At 43.9% G+C, this 22,295-nt stretch overlaps 1 protein-coding gene across 2 annotated transcripts; it reads left to right on the top strand.

Annotated features, from left to right (window-relative positions):
* Positions 1-339: 339 nt before the first annotated feature.
* On the top strand, positions 340-21,510 carry IL7R (interleukin 7 receptor). Of its 2 annotated transcripts, XM_065662859.1 has the most exons (8): positions 340-547; positions 7,831-7,969; positions 10,834-10,988; positions 12,620-12,774; positions 13,813-13,990; positions 14,851-14,941; positions 16,792-16,867; positions 18,337-21,510. In XM_065662859.1, the coding sequence occupies exons 1-8, from the start codon at positions 457-459 to the stop codon at positions 18,838-18,840; spliced, it is 1,389 nt and encodes a 462-aa protein (XP_065518931.1). In that variant the 5' UTR covers positions 340-456; the 3' UTR covers positions 18,841-21,510. The 2 variants fall into 2 exon arrangements, with proteins under 2 accessions (XP_065518931.1, XP_065518932.1); XM_065662860.1 differs by lacking the exon at positions 7,831-7,969 and having other exon boundaries at positions 476-547.
* Positions 21,511-22,295: the final 785 nt, after the last annotated feature.

Genomic DNA, 22,295 nt, shown 5'->3' with positions numbered 1-22,295 from the left:
ACAACAATCACTCTTACTGTTTCATATCTGGAAAATTTTTCTCCAATGGACCTGCTTACCTCCATTGAGAGGAAAGTGGATGAGAGGACTAAACCATGCTCTCAGGAAAATCAGCAGGAAAAGTCCCACTAGCCAAGCCAGGAGCAGTGTCCATGAAACATGCTCCGCACCCACTGGACTTGGTCAGACTTTGCCCAATGAGTCAATGAGCCTGCCACAGAAGGTCCTTAGTTTTGAAGGGGAAAGCATCTTTCAAAGTAAAAGCTCTTCAGATATCTTCAGTATGAAGCTCCTGTGGCTTCCTGCTCTGCCACTAGTCATCCTTGTCGGCATGTTTACATTTCCCCTTGACTGAGGTCTCTTTTATCAGGCAATGGGCTTGTTCTGCATCTAGTATAAAGTAACCAAGCCCAGATTTCTCACACACATATACTGCACACATGCAGCGTGCTCAGGATGACACAGACAAGTACAGTGTTGAGCATTTTTGTCCTGCTTCTTCACACCACTTTCGGGGAAAGTGGTTGCACTTCAGCAGATGGTGATGGTGAGTCATTTCATCTTCATCTTTCCACTTGTGTATGATCCTGGAAAACCTGAGTTAATAGATCAAAAATGCATCTGCTTGACTAAATGTGCTAGTGTTTCAGCATTCAGACTCTTGCTTTTAGTGCTCGTACCTGGGGCAGATGTGGAGCTGGAGAGTATCTATTTAATTTAATTCCTGAGTTTGCTGTCCTTGTAACATCTATATTCATATGAAATTAAGGCCTTAGCTGTATGCAGAGGGTATGCAAGGTCAGACCTGTTAATCCTTTCTTATTGTATGTAGTGCTCATGTGAGGAATTATGTCTGTGAACAGGTACCTGCTTCACTCTTCTAGAGTCCATGCTCACACTGGTCTCTCATCAGAGAAGGGTGAGGTTCTGGCTTCACGTCTCATGGCAGTTTAGTTTCCTCCAAAGAAAATGTTTTAATGTACCCCAAACTCGGCCCAAACTATTCCATTTCAAAAGCTAAACCTTTCCCCTTTTTCTTTAAGCAGCTGCATTAGGTATAACTGGCGGATAGTCCCAGTCTCCCTTGTAATACGGCTGAAGCAGCAACCCAACCAGTGGGTTCTCACAGCCCATCGCTAAGAGCATTCATACCTTAATTATAAATTAATTCAACACTTTAAATTTGGGCTTATTGCAGATTTCATTATCTCAGAGAAGCAAAAATTATTTAACTGCATCAAAACAGAAAGAGAAGCAATAAACCCACTACTTCAGTCTGCTGTTCCTTTTCTCAAAAGGGACATAAAAAATTGGATTTGTATATGAAGTCACAGATCTGTTAAACTCTTAATTGTCTCATACAAACCAAACAATAGTGACAGAGCTTATTGCACTGCATCTGAAGGACTTTGGCAGTCTCTCAGTTACTGATAGTTTCAGTAGCAAAAGAAATGTTGGGATTTTGTTTTTTAGGAAGATAGTGTCTGTGTTCCTACGCTGCCTCACAGACAGGGAATCTCATTTTCCCATGTACGCTATGTATTATAACACATGTGTATGTACACATATGTACAAACATGCATATATTTTCTTAGATAGGATACGCATAAGTTTTTAGCCAGAATAAAATGGAGTGGCTCAGAACTGCATCTAACAACCTTGTTTTTCCTGTTTGCTTTTTATTTATATAGTCTGCAGCTGTTTAGAGCCAGCTCTGGCAAGCAGCTATGGTGGTGAATGATAAATACTAGTGATTTATTGTTGGTGTCACTGAAATCGTCAGGGCTTCTCAAAACCCAATATGATCAGACCTTTCCTTGTTTTGTCACTAGCTTCCAGTAAGCCATAATTTGCTTAGAATTAAAGAAAAACAGATTTGGAAAATCCCCACTAAACAATTAGAAGCTTTTATGATTTCTTTATGAGCCTCATGGGTTTGGATGACAAATTAAACAATCCAGGGTAAAATCACCCTTTATGGATGTTTGGCTTTCACTCTCTGCCTCTCTGACTCACACTGTCTCCTGGCAAAGTGCCGCCTGCTGATGCAGGCATGAGCTCCCCCCTCTTACGGACATATGAGGTGAAAGCTCATCGCAGCACTTGCCTTCTTCTCCTCCTCTTTTCTGAGCACCTGCTCCCAGCCCAGCAGATGAGATGGAGATCCCCAAAGCCTTAAGAGAGCTACAAGCAGAGCTACGGAGGTGCAGCCATGGAGGTGGAGGTGCAGATGGGCATGGGCAGAAGGCGAAGGAGGCATCCTACTGTGGGGTCTCGTGGGCAGGACAGCTGACTTCAGTGGTCTTCCTACACAGATTTGTATGGCTTGTCCAACACTCATCAAAACTGTTGTGATTGAAATGAGTTCTTCTCGCACCAGATCAGCACTAAATATTTTGCATTACTTTGTTCATGGAGACAGTCACTTCCCTGACTTTGGAAATTCCATCACTAGTGCTGCAGGTGCTTAGCAGTGCCTTTGGTTTCACGCATTGCTGTTATTCCCAGTGGCTTCAGGGCTTAAAGCTGAACCATGTCCATAGCCTGTGCTAACATTCTTCTTTTGGTAAAGGCTCACGAGATTCCTGCTGTGATTTGAAATATCCTGACTTGTGTTATCCAGACCAAAGAGACAACCATTTCTGCAAAGCACCTTCCATGGCTGTAGCTATGAGAGGAGATTTCTCTTCCTAGAATGACCTGGATGAGGGAACTGAGTGCACCCTCAGCAAGTTTGCTGATGACACAAAACTGGGAGGAGTGGCTGACACACCAGAGGACTGTGCTGCCATTCAGCGAGACCTGGACAGGCTGGAGAGTTGGGCGGGGAGAAACTTGATGAAATTTAACAAGGGCAAGTGTAGAGTCTTGCATCTGGGGAAGAACAACCCCGTGTACCAGTACAGGTTGGGGGCTGACCTGCTGGAAAGTAGTGAAGGGGAAAGGGACCTGGGGGTCCTAGTGGATAGGAGGATGACCATGAGCCAGCAATGTGCTCTTGTGGCCAAGAAGGCAAATGGCATCTTAGGGTGCATTAGAAAGGGAGTGGTTAGTAGGTCAAGAGAGGTTCTCCTCCCCCTCTACTCAGCCTTGGTGAGGCCGCATCTGGAATATTGCGTCCAGTTCTGGGCCCCTCTGTTCAAGAAGGACAGGGAATTGCTTGAAGGAGTCCAGCGCAGAGCCACAAAGATGATTAAGGGAGTGGAACATCTCCCTTATGAGGAGAGGCTGAGGGAGCTGGGTCTCTTTAGCTTGGAGAAGAGGAGACTGAGGGGTGACCTCATCAATGTTTACAAATATGTAAAGGGTAGGTGTCAGGATGATGGAGCTAGGCTTTTTTCAGTGATATCCAGTGATAGGACAAGGGGCAATGGGTGTAAACTGGAGCATAGGAAGTTCCACGTTAACATCAGGAAGAACTTCTTTACTGTAAGAGTGACAGAGCACTGGAACAGGTTGCCCAGGGGGGTTGTGGAGTCTCCTACACTGGAGATATTCAAGGCCCGCCTGGACAAGTTCCTGTGTGATGTACTGTAGGTTACCCTGCTCTTGCAGGGGGGTTGGACTAGATGATCTTTTGAGGTCCCTTCCAACCCTTGGGATTCTGTGATTCTGTGATTCTGTGAATCACCCCTCTCAAGCCCTGCCCTGATTTCAGCCCAGCCAGTCTCAGGGCTCTGCCTGGTCTGGGCTTCTCAAGGAAAAAAATATAATCCTGTAGATTTTAATTGTGAAAAATATCCTTAGTAGTGTGAGTCATACTGCAAAACAGTTTACATAGCAAACACATTCAAGCATGGTGAAGTTCAGGGAAGAAGTGCAACTGCACCAAGACTATATGCGTATTTACATCAGACAAAAATATTGTGGCCTGCCCTCAGAGGAAACATACCAGAAAAAGCATTTCGAATTGCTTACTTAATACTATTCACAAGGGTTAATTATCACATATTTTATTGTTAGGCTGTTATTTCCTTGAATAAGGAACCACGTAATCACAATGTGAAAGTTCAGTGTCAAAGAGGTAAAGTAAGCTTTCCTTTCAGTGCAGCACCAAGGGTGTACTATGCTGGTTAAACCAGCCGTAAGCGGCTGTTTGAACTGCAAGACAAAACCTTTTTCTTTTTCATTTTACAGTCATTCTCATAGAGAAGTTCTTTACTGCGAGGGTGGTGAGGCACTGGAACAGGTTACCCGAAGAAGTGGTAAATGCCTCATCCCTGACAGTGTGGACAGAGCCTTGGGCAACATCGTTTAGTGTGAGGCATCCTTACCCATGGCAGGGGGTTGGAACTAGATGATCTTAAGGTCCTTTCCAACCCAAACCATTCTATGATTCTACGGTTCTGATTTCTGCCATTTTTCAATGAAGCAGTAGTGGACAGCTGAAAGAGTTTCTTTTTATATGCCATTTATTAATACTATGATCATCAGTGTGTGTGTTTATGCAATATCTGGAATATGTACTTTGCATTTACAGGCAGCACCAAGCAATTTTTCTCTCTTATGTAGAGGAAGATCAGTCATCCTAACTCATAAGTTTAACGTTGCCGCGAGGTAGCTATGAGTATAAATATGCCAGTCTCCTGGTAGTCACAACAAAAGTCTTAGAGAGGCATAAAACGTGTCATACCTGTGCATGTGAGATTTGAGTGTATTTATGTATATAAAATATGTGGGGTTTTTTATTTTTATGCATACTCATGTCAGCTTACTTGTTATTGCCTGCATTTTGAATATATGTATATGTATATGCACACACTTTCACCCACAAATATGTACTGTATGTAATATACATTTCTGTTCTTTTATTTCTGCCCAGATGGCTCAGGGCTGTGCTGGTCAAGACTCTCACCTGTGTGAAACTGCTGCAGGGCTTGTTCTTGAGTTTTGTTGACTTCTGTGCCTCTCTTTTGAATGCAACATTCAAATAGAGAGGCTTTGTACAGCACCTGCTTTGTCCATATCTGTGCTGCACACATTATCCCCCCAAAACAGTGGCACTGTTGGAAGATGCTGCATTCTGTTGCCCTTCAGGGAGAGCTGGGGTCCCTTGGGGACAGACCCACCAGAACTGCAGTGAGAAGGCAAGACCAGTAATTGCTCCTCTGCACCAGTTGCTCATGCTGGCAAATGGCCACTAAATCTTAGTCTGGGGGAGAGCTTTGCCTGTGCGCGCTGTATCAGTGCAGCATCAGACGCTCCCCTCCTTCCTGCTGCCCACCACAGCTGCTGGTGGCAGCAGCACCTGTCCTAGCCCCTGCCTGCGCTGCTTTTGTGTTTTCCTCTGCATTCCTGACTGACTTATGAATTTCTCCTCTTACTCAAAGCCCAACTCCACATGCACCTGAGCTCCAAGGTCAAGAGGAACCACTGCTGACAGCAACCATGTGGAGTGATGCTCTTGACTTACATTTTAAAGCAATAAAAATAAATCTCCTGCTTTCTCCCTGCTGTGAATCCATGACCAGCTCAGCTACAGTGGGTGAGATTTCATGAAATGAGGCTGAATTGGTAGTTTCTGACAGAGAGGACTCCTCTCGAAAGCATCAGTCTTTGGTTCCCTGACCTCATACCTGCTAAGTGTAGGACTTGAGACATTTGCTCTTAGTCAAACGATGATTATGTTATTAGTCACAAAAGCAAATTGCAGGAAGCCACGTGTTCTGGCAGAAAGTCTGAGCTTTCCCTCCTGAGCCCAAATTTGTGACATTTCAGAAAACTTTGCAATACAATCAAAATGGGACTTAGAATCATAGAAGAGTTTGAGTTGGAAGGGACCTTCAAAGACAATCTAGTCCAACCTCCCTTCAATAAGCAGGGACATCTTCAACGTGCATCATGACACCAAATACTCTTGCTTTTCTAAAACCACCCATGTCATTTTCCAGTCTTCTCAGTAACCCAGTGAAAGGCCAGCCCTTCACAGCATGGGCAGGAGGACGCTCCTTGGGCACCTTTGGCCATTCTCGACGCGGCTGGTCCTGATGGTGATACAGCAATGGCAACTGCTGAGAGTGCATCCTCGGCTGTGGGTCTGCTGCTTTGGAGCTACAAGGCGTTTGATGTGTTTTCAGGGTTTCTTAAGCTGAAATTCCTATACAAATAACTCCAGTTGAAACTAGCCCTTGCTTTTCTTGTTCTCATTGTTCATATGACCAATTCTCATATCCACAAAAATAAACCAAACCCTATAAACACTTCATTAAGATACTTCTCCCAAACTCTGTTAAAAAAAAATAAATGAGAGATTGCTATTTATTTTTGTTATTCTAGCTATTTAAAAAATCTTGGGATATATGAAAGAAATGTGCTAGGGACACAAAAAGAGAGGAGGGACAGGCAGAGAAAGAAAACACTGTCTTTTTGGAAGTAAGAGTCACTTTCTTGAAGGAATAAATATTTACTACATGAAGTAAAACATTGATCACTGCAGTCTGCATAAAAGCTCTGCCTACGGAGTCTGAATAAGAGATACTTTTCCAACTTCTGTGTTTCACTTGCTCTTTTTCTTTATTGTTTATTTGTTAGCCTTGAGCATCAGCCCCAGACACTTCTAGCAGTTACTGTGCAGAATATATCCCCCAGTGCATGTTTCTGCTCCATTTATTTTCCAGAGTGTTTCAGTCCTTGACTTGAATATGCTGCTTTTCAATGGACATTGTGAACATGTCTTGCACCCATTAACATGCCCAAGGATAGCAGCAGTTTGTGGTTCCTAAGAGTAAAACCTCTTTGAGAAAGTTCTGAGACGATTTTCAGATAGAGTAGGTCCTGCTTATATGTTGGTGCCCTGTTTTCAGCTGTAACAGAGTTAATTTTCTTCCTAGTCGCTGGCACCGTGCTGTGTTTTGGCTTTAGCCGATGTTTTAGTTGTTGCGCAGTAGCACTTACCCTGGTCAGGTACTTTTCAGTCTCTCATGCTCTGCCAGCGAGGAGGAGTGCAGGAAGCCAAGAAGGAGCACAGCCAGGACAGATATCCTGAATAGCACAGCACATCATGCCAGTCGATACATAAACTGGGGGGAGTTACCCCCTGCTCAGGTGGGGCTGGGTATAGGTCAGCAGGTGGAGAGCAATTATATTGCACATAGCTTCTGTTTTCTGAGCTTTCATTTATCTTTTTTTGTTGTCGTTCATATTAGTATTATCAGTATTGTTAACATGGGCATCATCTCTATTATCACTGTATTTTACAATTATTAAACTGTTCCTATCTCAATCCATGGGGTTTACATTCTTTCGATTCTCCTCCCCATCCTGCCTAGGGAGTAAGTGAGTGGCTGCAAGGTACTGAGTTACCAGGTGGGTTTAAATCGTGACACTCAGTATAAAGTTTGTCCGTAACTTTTAAAACAAGAATTCCCCTCTCACTGGCTCAAACTGAGGAGGAATTGAACTGCAGAGCAGACAGTGTATTTTCTCTGGTTTGCATTTGGTACTGGGACTCTTTCACAGAGGTTTCCAGGTCAATATCAGCACCCCTTTTTGTCCATGGTTAATGAAAAAGAACAGACATGGGGTATCTCATCTGACCTAGCAATCTGTGACAGTGTGGGATTTTTGTAGTTTGCAGACTGATGATGAAGAGTGCACCTTTGTGTGTGGTAAGTAAATGGGATTCACTGGCAGGCAGTAAAAGCAACCTTGAAATGGCCAAGTAACTTTTAATTTCATTTTTAAAAGCTTTCTTTGTTTTTTTATAAAACAGGTAGGTTGATCCTCTTACTTTCAGGCAATCAGATAAAGAAGCAACCCCTATACACTGGTGCTCCAAATCAAATACACTCACGGATTTGCTTCTGTAACAGCCTGCTAATCTCTCTATAGGGACTTTCGGAGATGATGAACCAGACAATTTAGACATTGAATGCTTCAGCCAGCTGGAATTTAAGGATTCCTATAGCAGCCTGACCTGCAATGTTACCGAGCTGACTCCTTACAACACTAACTATACCCTGGCCCTGTGGTAAGTGCTGTCAGTTCATGCTTTGGTGAATTTCTAGGAAACTATATGATACAGAATCATAGAATAGTTAGGGTTGGAAAGGACCTTAAGATCAGCTAATTTCAACCCCCTGCTGTGGATACGGGTGCCTCACACTAGACCATGTTGCCCAAGGCTCTGTCCAGCCTGGCCATGAACACCGCCAGGGATGGAGCATTCACAACTTGCCTGAGCAAACCATTCCAGTGCCTCACCACCCTCACAGTAAAGAACTTCTTCCTTATATCCAATCTAAACTTCCCCTGTTTAAGTTCTAACCCATTACCCCTTGTCCTGTCACTACAGTAGGGACGAAGAGTCCCTCCCCAGCATCCTTGTAGGTCCCCTTCAGGTACTGTAAGGCTGCTATGAGGTCTCCACACAGCCTTCTCTTCTCCAGGCTGAACAGCCCCAACTTCCTCAGCCTGTCTTCATACGGGAGGTGCTTCAGTCCCCTGATCATCCTCGTGGTCTCCTCTGGACTTGTTCCAACAGTTCCATGTCCTTTTTATGTTGAGGGCACCAGAACTGCACACAATACTCCAGGTGAGGTCTCACAAGAGCAGAGTAGAGGGGCAGGATCACCTCCTTTGACCTGCTGGTCACGCTCCTTTTGATGCAGCCCAGGATACGGTTGGCTTTCTGGGCTGCGAGCGCACACTGAAGCCGGCTCATGTTCATTTTCCCATCAACCAACACCCCCAAGTCCTTCTCTGCAGGGCTGCTCTGAATCTCTTCTCTGCCCAACCTGTAGCTGTGCCTGGGATTGCTCCGACCCAGGTGTAGGACCTTGCACTTTGCATGGTTGAACTTCATGAGGTTGGCATCAGCCCACCTCACAAGCGTGTCAAGGTCCCTCTGGATGGCATCCCTTCCCTCCAGCATATCAACTGAACCACACAGCTTGGTGTCATCGGCAAACTTGCTGAGGGCGCACTCAATCCCACTGTCCATGTCAACGATGAAGATGTTAAACAAGGCCGGTCCCAACACCGACCCCTGAGGGACGCCACTCGTTACCGGTCTCCAGCCGGACATCGAGCCATTGACCACAACTCTTTGTGTGCGGCCGTCCAGCCAGTTCTGTATCCACTGAGTGGTCCACCTATCAAATTGATGTCTCTCCAATTTAGAGAGAAGGATGTTGTGTAGGACAGTGTCGAACACTTTGCACAAGTCCAGGTAGATGACATCAACTGCTCTACCCCTGTCTGTCAGTTCCGTAGCCCCATTATAGAAGGCCACCAAATTGGTCAGGCAGGATTTCCCCTTAGTGAAGCCATGCTGGCTGTCACCAAGCACCTTGTTGTTTTTCATGTGTCTTAGCATGCCTTCCAGGAGAATGTGCTCCAAGTTTTTACCAGGCACAGAGGTGAGACTGACTGGTCTGTAATTCCCCGGGTCTTCCATTTTCCCCTTCTTGAAAATGGGGGTTATATTTCCCTTTTTCCAGTCGTCGGGAACTTCACCTGACTGCCATGATTTTTCAAATATGATGGCCAGTGGCTTAGCAACTTCATTTGCCAGCTCCTTCGGGACCTGCAGATGGATTTCATCATGCACAACTGTGTTATGTTGCCGTACTCTGAGAAATAGGAGCAGCAAAGCTAGACAAAATTTTGTTTAAGACTGTTTTATGAAGTTTGAATACCATGTTCAGCAAAGAAGAGGAATTTAGTGAAACAGAACATAGCTCCCTAATAAGGAAAGAAAACAGCTGGAAGGGTCTGTAAAGGGCATTATAACATCTCCAATAGTCCCAATCTTGCCTTTGTTGCTCTGGAACACCTCTAATTATGGATGTAGCCTAGCATGAACTGAGAACACTTTTTCTTTAAATTAAACGATATTTAAAAACCCTAAACCTTGCTTTACCAAGTGGAAAGTAAAAACATCTTTTGAAGAAGCAGATCCTTTCCACAGAAAATTCTTTGGCAAGAAGGCTAATTTTTCACTGCAGGGAAAATGCCTTTATCTAGTGTAAGCAAAAATTAAGCAATTGTCTTCACACACACAGACATGCAAAAACCACACTAGAATGAGTATACAGAAACCCAGCAGTTACCAGACACATCAGTTGTCTCCAGGTCTTGTTAAGGTCTTGAAACTCTTTTCTACCTTTATGTTTAAACTGATGCACGTAGCTGAAGAAGGTCAGGTTGTGATTTTTTAGTATACTTGTGCTTTGCCCTTTGCCTGTTTTTCCTGATACTGAAAGATCCACAGCAACCAGCATCAGATGTGGATTTCTTTTATCTTGCTAGTCTAATTGCTACTAATTTTTTCCTACTTAGTTTCTTAGAATTTGTCTATTTTCACAAGAATCATTCTGGATTTTGACTGAAATTTTGTGACAGTCCTCAGACATGGGTATCACACAGATGGAGGAACACACAGATGTAATTCTGACTCTGAAACTATAACATATGAGTCCTTAATGGCCTGGCTGACTGTTGACCCTGTATTTGCTACCACTTCAGTCAATAACAAATTTCTCTTTATCTTCAGTGAACATCTAAACCTACTGCGCTGTATTCAACAAAAGCAGCAGTAAGAAAACTTTTACAATTACAAAGTTTTTTAACACCTACATCTCCAATTTCATAACTGCATTTTCCTGGAGAGCTCCAGGACTTGTTCTGTGACTCATGTAATTTGATTATTGTGCTCAAAGACCACGAGGAAAAACACTATCAACCTTTTAAACCCCTTCTTTGCATGGCATTATTTCTTAGCTCACATGGAATCTCATTTCAGCTATTGTGAAATGAGTAACAAGGTTTCATCCCTTACTATGTTATAGTAAGACTGAGAAGAAATTAACGTTGTGTTGCTTTGGTCAACAGTACCAAAGAAGACAGCAATTATGTGTGCCTCAACATGGAGAAACAAGAAGATGTGTATTTCTTACAATTCACCGATATACTCTCAAATAAATACATTTGCATGGACTCCGAAATGAAGAGAAGGGTCTGCAGGAGTCTGGTGGTAACTGACATTGGTAAGACACTTAACATTTTGGACATTTTTAAGATATAGGTGTTACCGGGATAAAAAACAGCCCAGCACAAAGCCTAACCATCAATCTGGATAACACGGAGTCGGTACAAAGTAGTGTCCTAGCAAGTCACAGAACTTCGACTGGGGTGAGGCGGAGTGTGGTGTTCCCCTTGCTCCAAAGCCAAACATGATTAACTTCCAGTCAAAATATGCAGCTGAATTTTGGCTTATTGTAACACTCTGCCCAGACTTGGACGTAGGCTAAGTAATGCACATGGGTGAAGCAGCTGCTCATGAGTGTGAACGAACTCTCAAGAAGGGAAATTTTGTTCATGTCTCACTGGGGGACGTGCAGTTTCAGGACTGACTGCCCCATGTATAGCATGAGCTCAGCAGCACAGGGACAGTAAAACTGCAAGATCTCACTTTTTCACACCTTGCTTCTTGGTGAGGCCTGTTGTCTGAACAAGGTGCTCAGGCATCCTGCAGCACAGAAGGGACACTGAGAGACCATGAATGGGCTCGTCAAAGCCATGATAGGGACCTGTCTGAGCCAAGAAATAGGGAACTCTGGGAAAGTGGGTCTCCTTAGGACTTACCCCTCTTGGGATTTGGTCTCATTTGGGAGCTGCAGAAAAGCCCATGTAGGGTAGCCCTGGTCTGCTCTAGTGCCACATTGCTTTACCTTTGTCAGTAGGCACTGTGACATCCCTCTTTTACGGAGCATTCTGCCCCCGTCTGATAGCTTAGTAATAATTACCTCTCAGTTTATGGGCTATCGCTGGCAGTCTTTCCTCTGGAAACTGTGGTTCTGCATTAAAGGATTAAACTTACGGGGGCTGCAGAGTGGACATAATTTCTGGTTATATGTGTCTTCCTGAGAAGAGAGAGGTGTGGGTTCTCCCTGTGACAGCTGATGTACTTTACATGGCATATTCACGAAGCCTCAGTGACACAGACACAGATCCCTGCAGACCTCAGGCACATCCGGCTCAGGCACCTCTTGGGGAGCCCTGAGGAATGCATTTTGGACTGTCAAGTCCAAAACTCACCATGTGTATACCACTTGTATGTGCACAGATGGTCATCTGACGCAGCCTCCTGCAGACAGGTCAGGTGTGGGTGCATAGTAAGGGCCACAGGCCCCTTTTCTACATCTGACACTGTCATAGTTTGTCTCACTGCCCTGACAGCTACAGGCAGTTGTACCCATACCCAGTTTGCTCTCTAATGCCTTCCTCTCAGAGCAGTGATGAGTTCTGCCCGGCGATCTCTGTCTCAGACACTGACTAGGCGGCCTAAATTGCATGTCTTCAGGCAGTGCTACAGGGGTGGGCATGCTCAGGAATTGCACCCCAAGACTAAACGCCAGATCCCTAGGAAACACTATCCCTGCTGGTCACACTGATGATCCAGAAGGTCAAAAGCAAGCCCCTTTCGGGACTAAGGTGTAAGGATGAGCTGGCACTCAGCCTGAGGCTCACCCATCTCAGGACAGTGCTTGCTGAAGACAGGTCACCATGCAGGTGCTGTAACTTGAATGGACTTTCCCCCCCACACACACATTTTAAACCCTCTTTATTTCGTAGTAACATTGTTTTATTCCTGTTACATCCTTGTTATCATTTGCAGTTAAGCCTGAAGTACCATTCAATGTAAACATCACATACCAAAAGGAAGCAAATGAGTATCTTATTCATTATAGTACACCACACTCGTGGAAGAAATACTTGAGTGACAAATTAATACACCAAATAGCCTACCGTCAGGAAAAAGGTACTTGGCAGGTAAGTAACGAAGTATTGTTGAGCTTACACTAATTTCTGAAATCACACATTTTCAGAAATACCAGTGTCATGTAAAAAAATCTGCATTTCAGCTGGAAACTTGGAGAGGTGCAATATTTGGCATTTGGAATACCCATCAGCCAAAACAATTCCAGACTGGCAGCACCCATGTCTGTCAGACACTTTTCTGATCTAATGAAGTTCCATTCATTCAGGTTTCTCAGTGGGAAGAGAAGACATAATGTAACAAACCACCCTAAGGTTTGGATGTCTTGCTCTTTGCTGTTGTGGTTTTGCTGTCATTTTCTGCGCTCATCACTCAGTAAACCATATGACCCCTTTCCTTACTTAGCAACAGCTTCTCTGTGTTCCTTTTCCACTGAGCCTCTCCCAGCTTCATGTGCAGCCCTGCAGCTCTCGCACCCTCAGACCATGTTTAGGGCAGCAGCTCCCTGTGATCTGTGTCTGGTTTGAGCTGCCTGGCTGCTGGGACCTCTGTGTCCCCTGTCACAAGAGCGGCTGAGCAAACACAAGTCCAGATGTTTGAAAGTGTGGACTATACCTGGTTTTCATGGAGGGAACACAGGAGAACTGTAGCTAGAAAAAGAGAAGGATTCAGGCAACCAAATAAACTGAAATGAAGAGCTGCACTTCTTTCAGATTCCTTCCTATATCTGCTCTTTTAGAAGCTGCCTTTTCATGCTGTACAAATGTATCTTTTCCCCCTCTCTCTTCTGAGCCTTGCCAGAGAAGCATGTGTGTCCCACCGCAGCGTTGGCAGTAGCAAAGCACAGTTAATACTTCCAGCTGTTTTCCGAAGAGATTTTACCCACTGCTTATTTCTTCTCTTGATACTGTCCGGACTACCTCTCTGTTAAGCTACACTGATGTCTCCATGACCAACTGTATAATAACTAGAGACAGAGCAAGCAGCACAGTATTGCAGGGATTCACCTGATCTTGCACATTTTGCTGAAGATTAGATGCTTTGCCTGTGTCTTCCAGAAAAATAATTGGATTTTTTTTTTGTGTGTTTAGACAATAGAGTCACCATACCTTCAGGTAAAATTACTGGGGAAAAACCTTGAAAATGATGCATCGTATGAGGTGAAAGTACGTTCGCAGCCCAACAGAGACTACTTTAAGGGAACGTGGAGCGAATGGAGCACTTTGAAGAGCTTCAGAACCACAAGGGAGCAACGCTCAGCAGGGAGTTGTAAGGGCAGAAACCACTTTGGTCCATCTGGAAGAAAGGGGAGCTAGGGACTCTTGGCTCCCTGGCCAGCCCCTGCAGCAGCAGTGTCGAGAGCATGGGGAGGGATTAGCCCTTGGCCACTGCAGGGCTCAGCTCTCACAGGCACGGGGCAACCCAGAGGAGATGACCCAGACAGCAGATGTATCAGTCTGCCTGGGGCTCACTCTTTCCATGTGTAATTAAATCTCACTCATAAGCAATACGATCAGATGAAATGCGGCCATAAGGGCATGAGGGAGGTGCAAAGAGAGGTGAAGTCTGATTCATTCCTGTTTGCTGCCTCTTGGCATGCAGGAAGAAGTGCCTGCTTGCACTGAGAATTTTAGTTAAGGCACAAAGAATGGTGAAACACAACCCATTTCAAGGCCCTGGACTTGTGTGTGAACACGGCACTTTAATCACAAATATGATAAGGGATAAAATCTCATAATTGCACTTATAAACATGAATAATACTCTTGGTCCTTGGGGTCCCTTCAGTCCCCAGGGACATCTTGCCAATATGTGTGTTAGATACTTCAGTGCTGCTGTAAGGATGTGGCAAGTGGTGGCTTCAATACAATGGAGGTGATAGCACTTTGAGCTGCTTTGATCCAACCTGGGAAGGCAGCCTGGAGCTCAGCCAAGGGCTGATACTCTGGCAGCCTACTCTTTCCTCCTTCAGAAACGCAGGAGAAATGTACCACTACACAGTCCAATGAGACGCAGGTGCAATGCTTGGCATTAATTCCTGATTTATTGTCTGAAGAGACATTACAAGTTACTGTTGCTTAACGGTGAGGCATTTATGTGTATTGGCTGATGTTCTTTGTTTTTCTTTAGACAGCAGTGTGGTCGTGGTTATAGTTTCTATCCTGGGATTCATGCTGTCCATTGTCATGATTGTCCTGATCGTAACTTTTTGGGAAAACAGGTAATCTAAGTCCCCTTTTATCAGAAAAAAATATTGGAAGCCAATACTGTTCTGACAGTCTTATTACTTTCCTTGTTTTCTTGCTATACTAAGGAGTATGCTCTTTCCATCTCTCGACTTCCATGTTAAGACAAAGGCAGCCAAAGAGTAGAAGTGGACAGTACAAGAGAGGGTGTTGGCAGGCAGAAGATAACCTGCTGCTTCTAGCATACTTCAGTTCTGGTCTTGAAACACTGGGACCGCTGGGGAGCTGAAGTCACCATGAATTCAGAAAAGAAAGCAATCTGCCTGCAGATTTTAATGAAGTCCCAAGAGTTGTGGAAACAGTCTGTCAGGGAGATTGCCTCTTTACCTTTCATAGCCTGAGTCAGCAGAGTGCTTGCTCTGCAGCACTTTCAGAAGCAACATCACAGAGCTCTCTCCCACAAGGGCTTGGTGGTGTCAGCCACCTCGCCAGATACATGGTGAAACATCCCCCACCAAAGCAGCCATGGCAGAAGTGGGACTGGAGATACAGTCATTACACAGGCAGTCCTTTGTTTTGGGTTTTCTTCATATATCAGCTACACAACAGTAAATAGCTGTAAATATGTTTTAAAATACATGGCTGCATATGCTTCTATATAACAGATAATGGCAAACTAAAGACAATGAACACATACATGGATAACCTTGTGAAACCAGAATCTGAAGTGAAAGAACTCCCAAGTTCATAGGAAATGAACCCCTTGCAAGACAGAAAGCCCAGGGCTGTTGGGTGGCATTCAGAACAGCTTGTCTGTGGCGTTCAGCTCCACTGACATCCAGAGATGGCTGAATATAAGCTGCTTTTTGAGGACAGCACTTGGCTTGTACTAACTCCTGAATTACACATGGGGATTGCCCGGAAATGTGCTAGCTGGCCTTGACCAAACCATGCCAAGGACTATTTTAATAATTAAGCATTTTAAACACTGGACTTATCTGTCAGGGAACACTCCCTTGGTCCTGTTTTATTTTCAAGGATAGATGTGGCTTGTGATTTATATATATCTTATATCTTGCTTTTTAGTGTTGCTGAGCTTCTGCAGTTCTTTAACTCTGCTGGAAGATCTGTCGAAGTGCTAAAAAAAACGGGTGGAACATTCTGGACACAGAGATTCCCCTTTCAAAATGAATAAGGGTTTATGCATGTGCATATATACCCACATATAAGGCACATTAAAAAAAAAACAAAAACAAACAAAACACCAAAAAATATATTCATTTACACCTATAGATACATCATTGCAACACTGAATGTCAGTCAGGCAATATTCTCTAGATGCTTCATAGCAGAGGGTTTCCAGCAGCACAAGATGAGAACTTTGATAATTGAGGCAGTAAAAATAAGACCTGCGGGACAAGACTACAATACAGATACCAGAAACACAGATAGCTAGCCAAGGAGTGGTACAATATGCAGATCTTTGAAGTAGGTAAACACATAGAGGCAAATATCAGCAAATTCGCACTTTAACCACAGCATCTTTTTTCACTTTCAGAAATTGGTTTCACTATGAAAAACACTGTTAACACAGCTAGATGCAAATGAGCTCTTTGCCAGTGCAGTAGGCTGCTTTTCCAGTACTTGGTAAAGTTTTTTTCTTTAGCTGTGACAATTTGTTCACTCAAGAGAACAATGACTATTGAGTGACCTTTATAACCCTCCTTCTTCTGTCTTCGTTTTATTCTGAAACTTCTCTGTTGTTTTTCTGGGTAATTACTCTCATCCCTAAGGCTTTGTGAGAATTAATACAAATGATGCAATATGAACATATCCTTTTTCTGCTGCTGTTGAACACCTTTTTTGTTCACTGTTAATGCTTTAGGGTCAAGCCTGCTGTGTGGCCAAACATTCCTGATCATAAAAAAACGTTGGAGCAGCTATGCAAGAAGCCAAAAAATGTATGTACTTCCATTGTTGTTTTCACTGGAGTATAGACTACTGCGAACAAACCTATCACTCACAGGAGGTAGTACATGCAGTTGCTGCAGGATCTGAGACATCGTTCTGAAATTACTTCTACATTTCACTGAAGAGAGCCAATATTTGCACAGGCAGATGCTAGTCAGGTGTAGGGAAATAACACACAATTCAACTAGTGCCTGAGCTTTGACTTGTGTGAAGTCAAAGAGGGCTGGAGAACTTCATATATGAAGAAACGATGAAGGAATTGAGTTTGCTTATAGAAAAAAGGAAGCTCAGCTTAGGGTGGGGACTAATAATTACAACCTTCCAATACCTAAAGTGTAGGTAGGGAGATGGTAGAGGTCCTCTTGCCACAACAGTGCATGGTAACAGGACCAGAAGCAACAGGTATATGTTGCTTCAAGGCAAACTTCATCTGGATATAAAGAAGAAATCTTTCTCCACAAGAACAATTAAACTTTGTGTAGGTTGCCCACAGAAAAGGTAGGTTCTCTTTTGCTGGACGGGTTCAAGAGTAGGGTGATAAGGATCTGAGGATCTGGATGACCCAGTCCAGGTCCTGCTTCTGGCAAAAGGTTGGACCAGTAAGACTCCAGAGGTCCTTTCCAACCAAGACACTTCTGTGATTCTATGAAACTGTTTGTGGAACTGGATGAGGACCCTTTGTAAATGTCCATGGTGATGCTCATGTATCCTTACACAGCCAGCAGAGTTGCTCATATACATGTATGACAGTACATGAACTGCCATGCCAGATAAAAGCCAGATGGACAAATACTACAAACCATAAGGTGAGGCAGTAACCTTGAAAGTATGTGCCTAGTGCATTATCTTTTTCTCACTAAGAAACTCATCAGCACTGTTCTCTCCAGTTCGTACATTATTAGCATGTTCTGCTCAGGAGCCAGTTAGGATCCACATGTAGTCCTGCTAGTGTTTTATATTAATTTTTAAATATAATAATATTTAGCAGGAGGACTAAGATGACTCTCCCACCCCCCATGCTCCCTTGTGCAGGATTCCTAATGTTTCAGGAAGTCGTGGCAAACTTTTACTTCCTTCACTGCTAAATTAGGAAGGTAAAACTGAAAGAAACTGACTGGGTTGGCACTCATTCCTGTGAGATGGCAGGTGTGCAAATAGAAGTGCAGCTCAGAAAAGCCTCTGAAACCCCAGTTCCCACCACATTGCATACAGTGTAAAGTACTCTTCAGTGGTGCTGCTTGTAGGAGGACAGTGGCTAAGTACAGGTTAATATGGAAAAGGATTTTAAGTCACCCAATATTTTATTATTTGCTAACCTGTTTTTTGACCTGCTCAAGGTTACCTTCAGAGTTGAAGAAATAATAAATACCCTACTAAAATAAAATGAAATATCAAAGTACCTTTTCTTTTAGGTTAATACCCACTGTTAACTGACCATGCTGTTCCCTTTGCCATGCAGAATTTTGATATAAGCTTTAACCCAGAGAGCTTTGGTTACGTTCATATCCATAAAGTGGATGGCATTCGAGCAAAAGCTGAACTGGAAAATTTTCTGCAGCCACCAACTGCTCCAGAGACAAACCTTCCAGAAAAATTTAGGAACAGATCAGACCTGAAGATGATCCCTGCAATGACAGACAAAAGTAACTTAAACCTGTCTGTGACTTACGGAGAAATCTGGCCAGCTGAAGCCCTGCACAGACTCCTGGGTACCAGCCAGTTTGCAACCACTGAAGGAGATGGTGACTCCAGCACATACGAGGTGTGCCACAGCAACAGGATGCCCCTGTGCCATGCTGATTTCAGCCTTTCCTCTGCTCCTCCCCCAGATCCCTCCAGCCAGCCTGGACCACAGCCCCTTCATGGTGAAACCATGTCCCATATGCTTCCTAACAGTGAAATGAGGCCACCAAACAACGAGGAAGCCTATGTCACGATGTCTAGCTTCTACAAAGTTCAGTAAACCTTACACGAATGACAGCATATCTTTTTTTCTCTAACACAAGTGGAATACTGAAGCTTTCTGGATTGCTTTCCTGCTTCCTGTGAGTTCCAACCTCTGCAGCGCACTGCTTGCAGTGCTTCACGGTACCTGCAAGGAAGTTGGTTCTCCCATGTTTCAGTGATAAGTGGCCCAACTTCAGCTCTCAGTATGCCATTAACAATCTCCACTGAGCAGAAATTAAGTTTCAATTCAACCTGAGTTTAATCTTCAGATCTGATTAATCCAGAGCAATGACTGCAGACCTAGCTGAGGATCACAGCAGGTCTTGTAAAAGATAAAGAACTCCTCTTAACCTCTTGGTTGCAGAGTTAAGGTTTTATTAATATCTAAGCAAGAAATATGGCAACAAATTCAAGCTAAATGGAATCCAATCTCTTTTAAACAGTGGTAAGTCAAGGACAACTCCTCTGCAGTCAGTGGAAGTCCATGAGCTTGTGAAACACCAGTAAATGAAAATTGCTATCAAGCATTAGTTGCCTGGGGTTTTAGGAGCTTGGTCATTGTAAAGGCAGTTTGCTGAGCCCCAAGGAAGAAGGACACATGGATTCACTCTAGAAGTTGTTTTCTCAGAGGTTTTTTGGTGGTGTTTTTTTTTTTTTCCTTGAGCAAAACAGATTAAAACAAAACAAAACCCTACAGCCACTACTTTTTACTGTTGAAGATCTGCCCTGGAGCCAGTTTTAGGATCCACAGGTACTTCTGCAAGTGCTTTATATTAAAGATCTTCAGCATTTCATGTACTAGCAATTTTTAGCTAATAAACCAAAACAAAATCAATGAAAAGCAAAGTCCCATCTCCCTGTAAACTAAATCTGGGCAGTAAAATACATGATGTTGTCCTTCTCTGCAGCTCCTGTGCAAGCATTAGTGCAGCATGTGGGTACTTGCCAGGACAGAAGGGCTGAGTGGACCATGTTTGTTTACTAGTGGTTTTTCCAATGGATGTGGCTGCATGAGAATACTTTGAATTTGGCCAGGTAGTGTCATGCAACAATACAAAAGTGACCTAGGAAGATGGAAGAATGGATCCTGCCAGTGATCAGAAGACTTACAGTTTTTTAAAGTACCTTGTAAATTGCCTGGAGAGAGCATTTTATTATCCTTTTAATTTTTATTTTTATTTTGCATTATGATGGTGGAAGGCATCCTGTCCCTTCCTGCTCACCTTTCCCTGGACTCTGTGCCCAGCTCTGATGGGTTCCTCTCATACTACCATGCAGAGATGGCTGAGGCACTTGACAGTCCCTCTGAGATGCTGCGCGTTGCAGAGCACATGCTTGGAAATAAGGCTGCTACAGCCACATGGCTGCATGTCAGCCGAGCAGTGTGGCCATGGGAAATCCAAGCTGCTCTGCTGCACTCTGGGGTTGGTGACTCCTCACTGTCGCCTCACTGTGCAGTCTCAGTTCCTCCAGCTGCTTGAAACTATCTTTTACTGAAATGTATTCACATTCCCAGAGGCTAAGCGTAAAAGAGTCCTCTGTCATCATCAGAGCTGCTCGAATTTGTTCTGACTGGTAATAATCACTGAGATTATTACAGAAAAGCTGTATTTGATGTAGCCTGCTGGAGAAAAACAGCACTCCCAAGACTGCACTCCACCTTCTCCGCTTTGACCCAGCACCAGTGAAATCTTCAAACAGGGACAGCCTTATGGTCCCTGTGTGCAAAGGGGATGAGCATTTGGCTCAAGGAGTTCCAGCGACATTTTACAGAACCGGTTTTACTGCTGTTTCCCACTGAATGGAACCTTGATTGTTGCGAAAAGCCCTGAACATTCATTTGCTTCATAATGTTTGTTTATCTTTTTTTAAAAAAGCTGCTGGTAATGCTCATACTGTGCTGTCTTGCACAGTGCAATTGTAGATGCAGACAGAAATTGTGCTGCAGAGATTTCTTCTTCCCGTAACATAGTGACAAACAAAAAGGGGATAGAGGAAGAAGCAAAAGCACATCAGAGAAAATCCTGTACAGTATGTGCCATGCTTGTTGCAATTTTATAGCCATTAGCATAAATGTGATGGTGTGTACAGATATAACCACTTGTAGCTTCATTTGGGGAAAAAAGATAACGCAAATATGCTCCAAAGCAAGAAGCACCACAAGCACTTCAGGTCCATGGTCAGCTTTTGGATGCATAGTACATACATGAAGACACAGCCAAAGCTATGTCTTGACAACACGTCACTGAGTCAGGACCAAGTAGCTTCCTTATTCTACAAGACAGTTACCCCGTAGCTGTTCACAAATTCCCATCTGTCTCAACATCCACGCAGGGATGTCCACTCAGATTTCACGTGCTCCATGCACTTTCTTTAATTCAACATAACCTTCCTGCTCCAGATTTTCTGCCTTTCATGCTATACTCAGCTGCACACACAAAAAGAGGGTGGTGACCCTGGCTTGTATGTATCTGCTTTATGACACCATGCCTGGAGCTGCCGTCTCCTCTCTGCATGTACCCACCAGGCTTTGCCACCTCTTTTGTGCTTATGGTACAACGCAACTGCTCCCCTGTCTGCACTTCTCCCCCTTATCTATGCGCAGCTCATTTGCACTATGCAAACATCTCCTAGCAGCACACAGACGCTAATCCGTGAAATAAAATAAGTCTTTTGTCAGTTATAACACTGAGTCACCGTCTAATTTTAATGATGCTGAAAAATGTTGATTACCTCTCAAGGCGATAATTGTCCCCTGCTGAATTTATCTGTTTGTTTACCTCATTTTGTGCACATTCGTTAGATGAGCTGATAAAGAACACGGAAATGCTTTGTCAGTGGGGAGGTAGACCAGCTAGCCCTAGGGAGGCAGGGGAACTTCATGCCTGGGCAAAGGGATGGTTAAATGCGTGTGATGTGCAGTGAAGTCTGTGCCATGAAGTGAAGTGTGAAGGATTGGTCCCCCTGCTGCCACAGGGACATGTGGCTGAATTTGATGCAGTTTCAGCCAGGAACAAGCTGACCATAAAGCCGTCCCCTCTTGCAGCAAGGGACCTGGCGATGCTGGCAGGGTATTGTTGCAGAGTAGGAGTTCATCCCCTTCCAGGTTCCTTAACAGAAGTGTTTATTGATTCACAGTCCTGTATTTACACACTGATATCACAGTGCTGCATCCCTGGGCGGGGGGGGAAGAGGGGGGTGTAACAGCAGCAGGTTTTTGTCAATATGTTTTTTGCTTGAGCTAGTTATCTCTTTGGTTGTGATTTTCTGAAGCTACCCTTTAAAAACAGCTAAAACATAACATAAAGGAAGTTTATCATCTCTGTGAGGCATTAGTTTAGGGTCAAACAGTTCCTTATTATTGTGATAATGAAGCCTCCTAAATTAGCACTCCTGTGCCTAAGAGGACATTGGAAAAACAAATCTAATGTACAGACACACAACAAAACAACTAACGATGCCAGGAAATGC

Source organism: Lathamus discolor, chromosome Z (assembly GCF_037157495.1).
Source record: "Lathamus discolor isolate bLatDis1 chromosome Z, bLatDis1.hap1, whole genome shotgun sequence".
Lineage (NCBI taxonomy): Eukaryota > Metazoa > Chordata > Aves > Psittaciformes > Psittacidae > Lathamus > Lathamus discolor.
The sequence above is the reverse complement of the archived record's forward strand: the minus strand, read 5'-3'. Positions and strand labels throughout refer to the sequence as shown.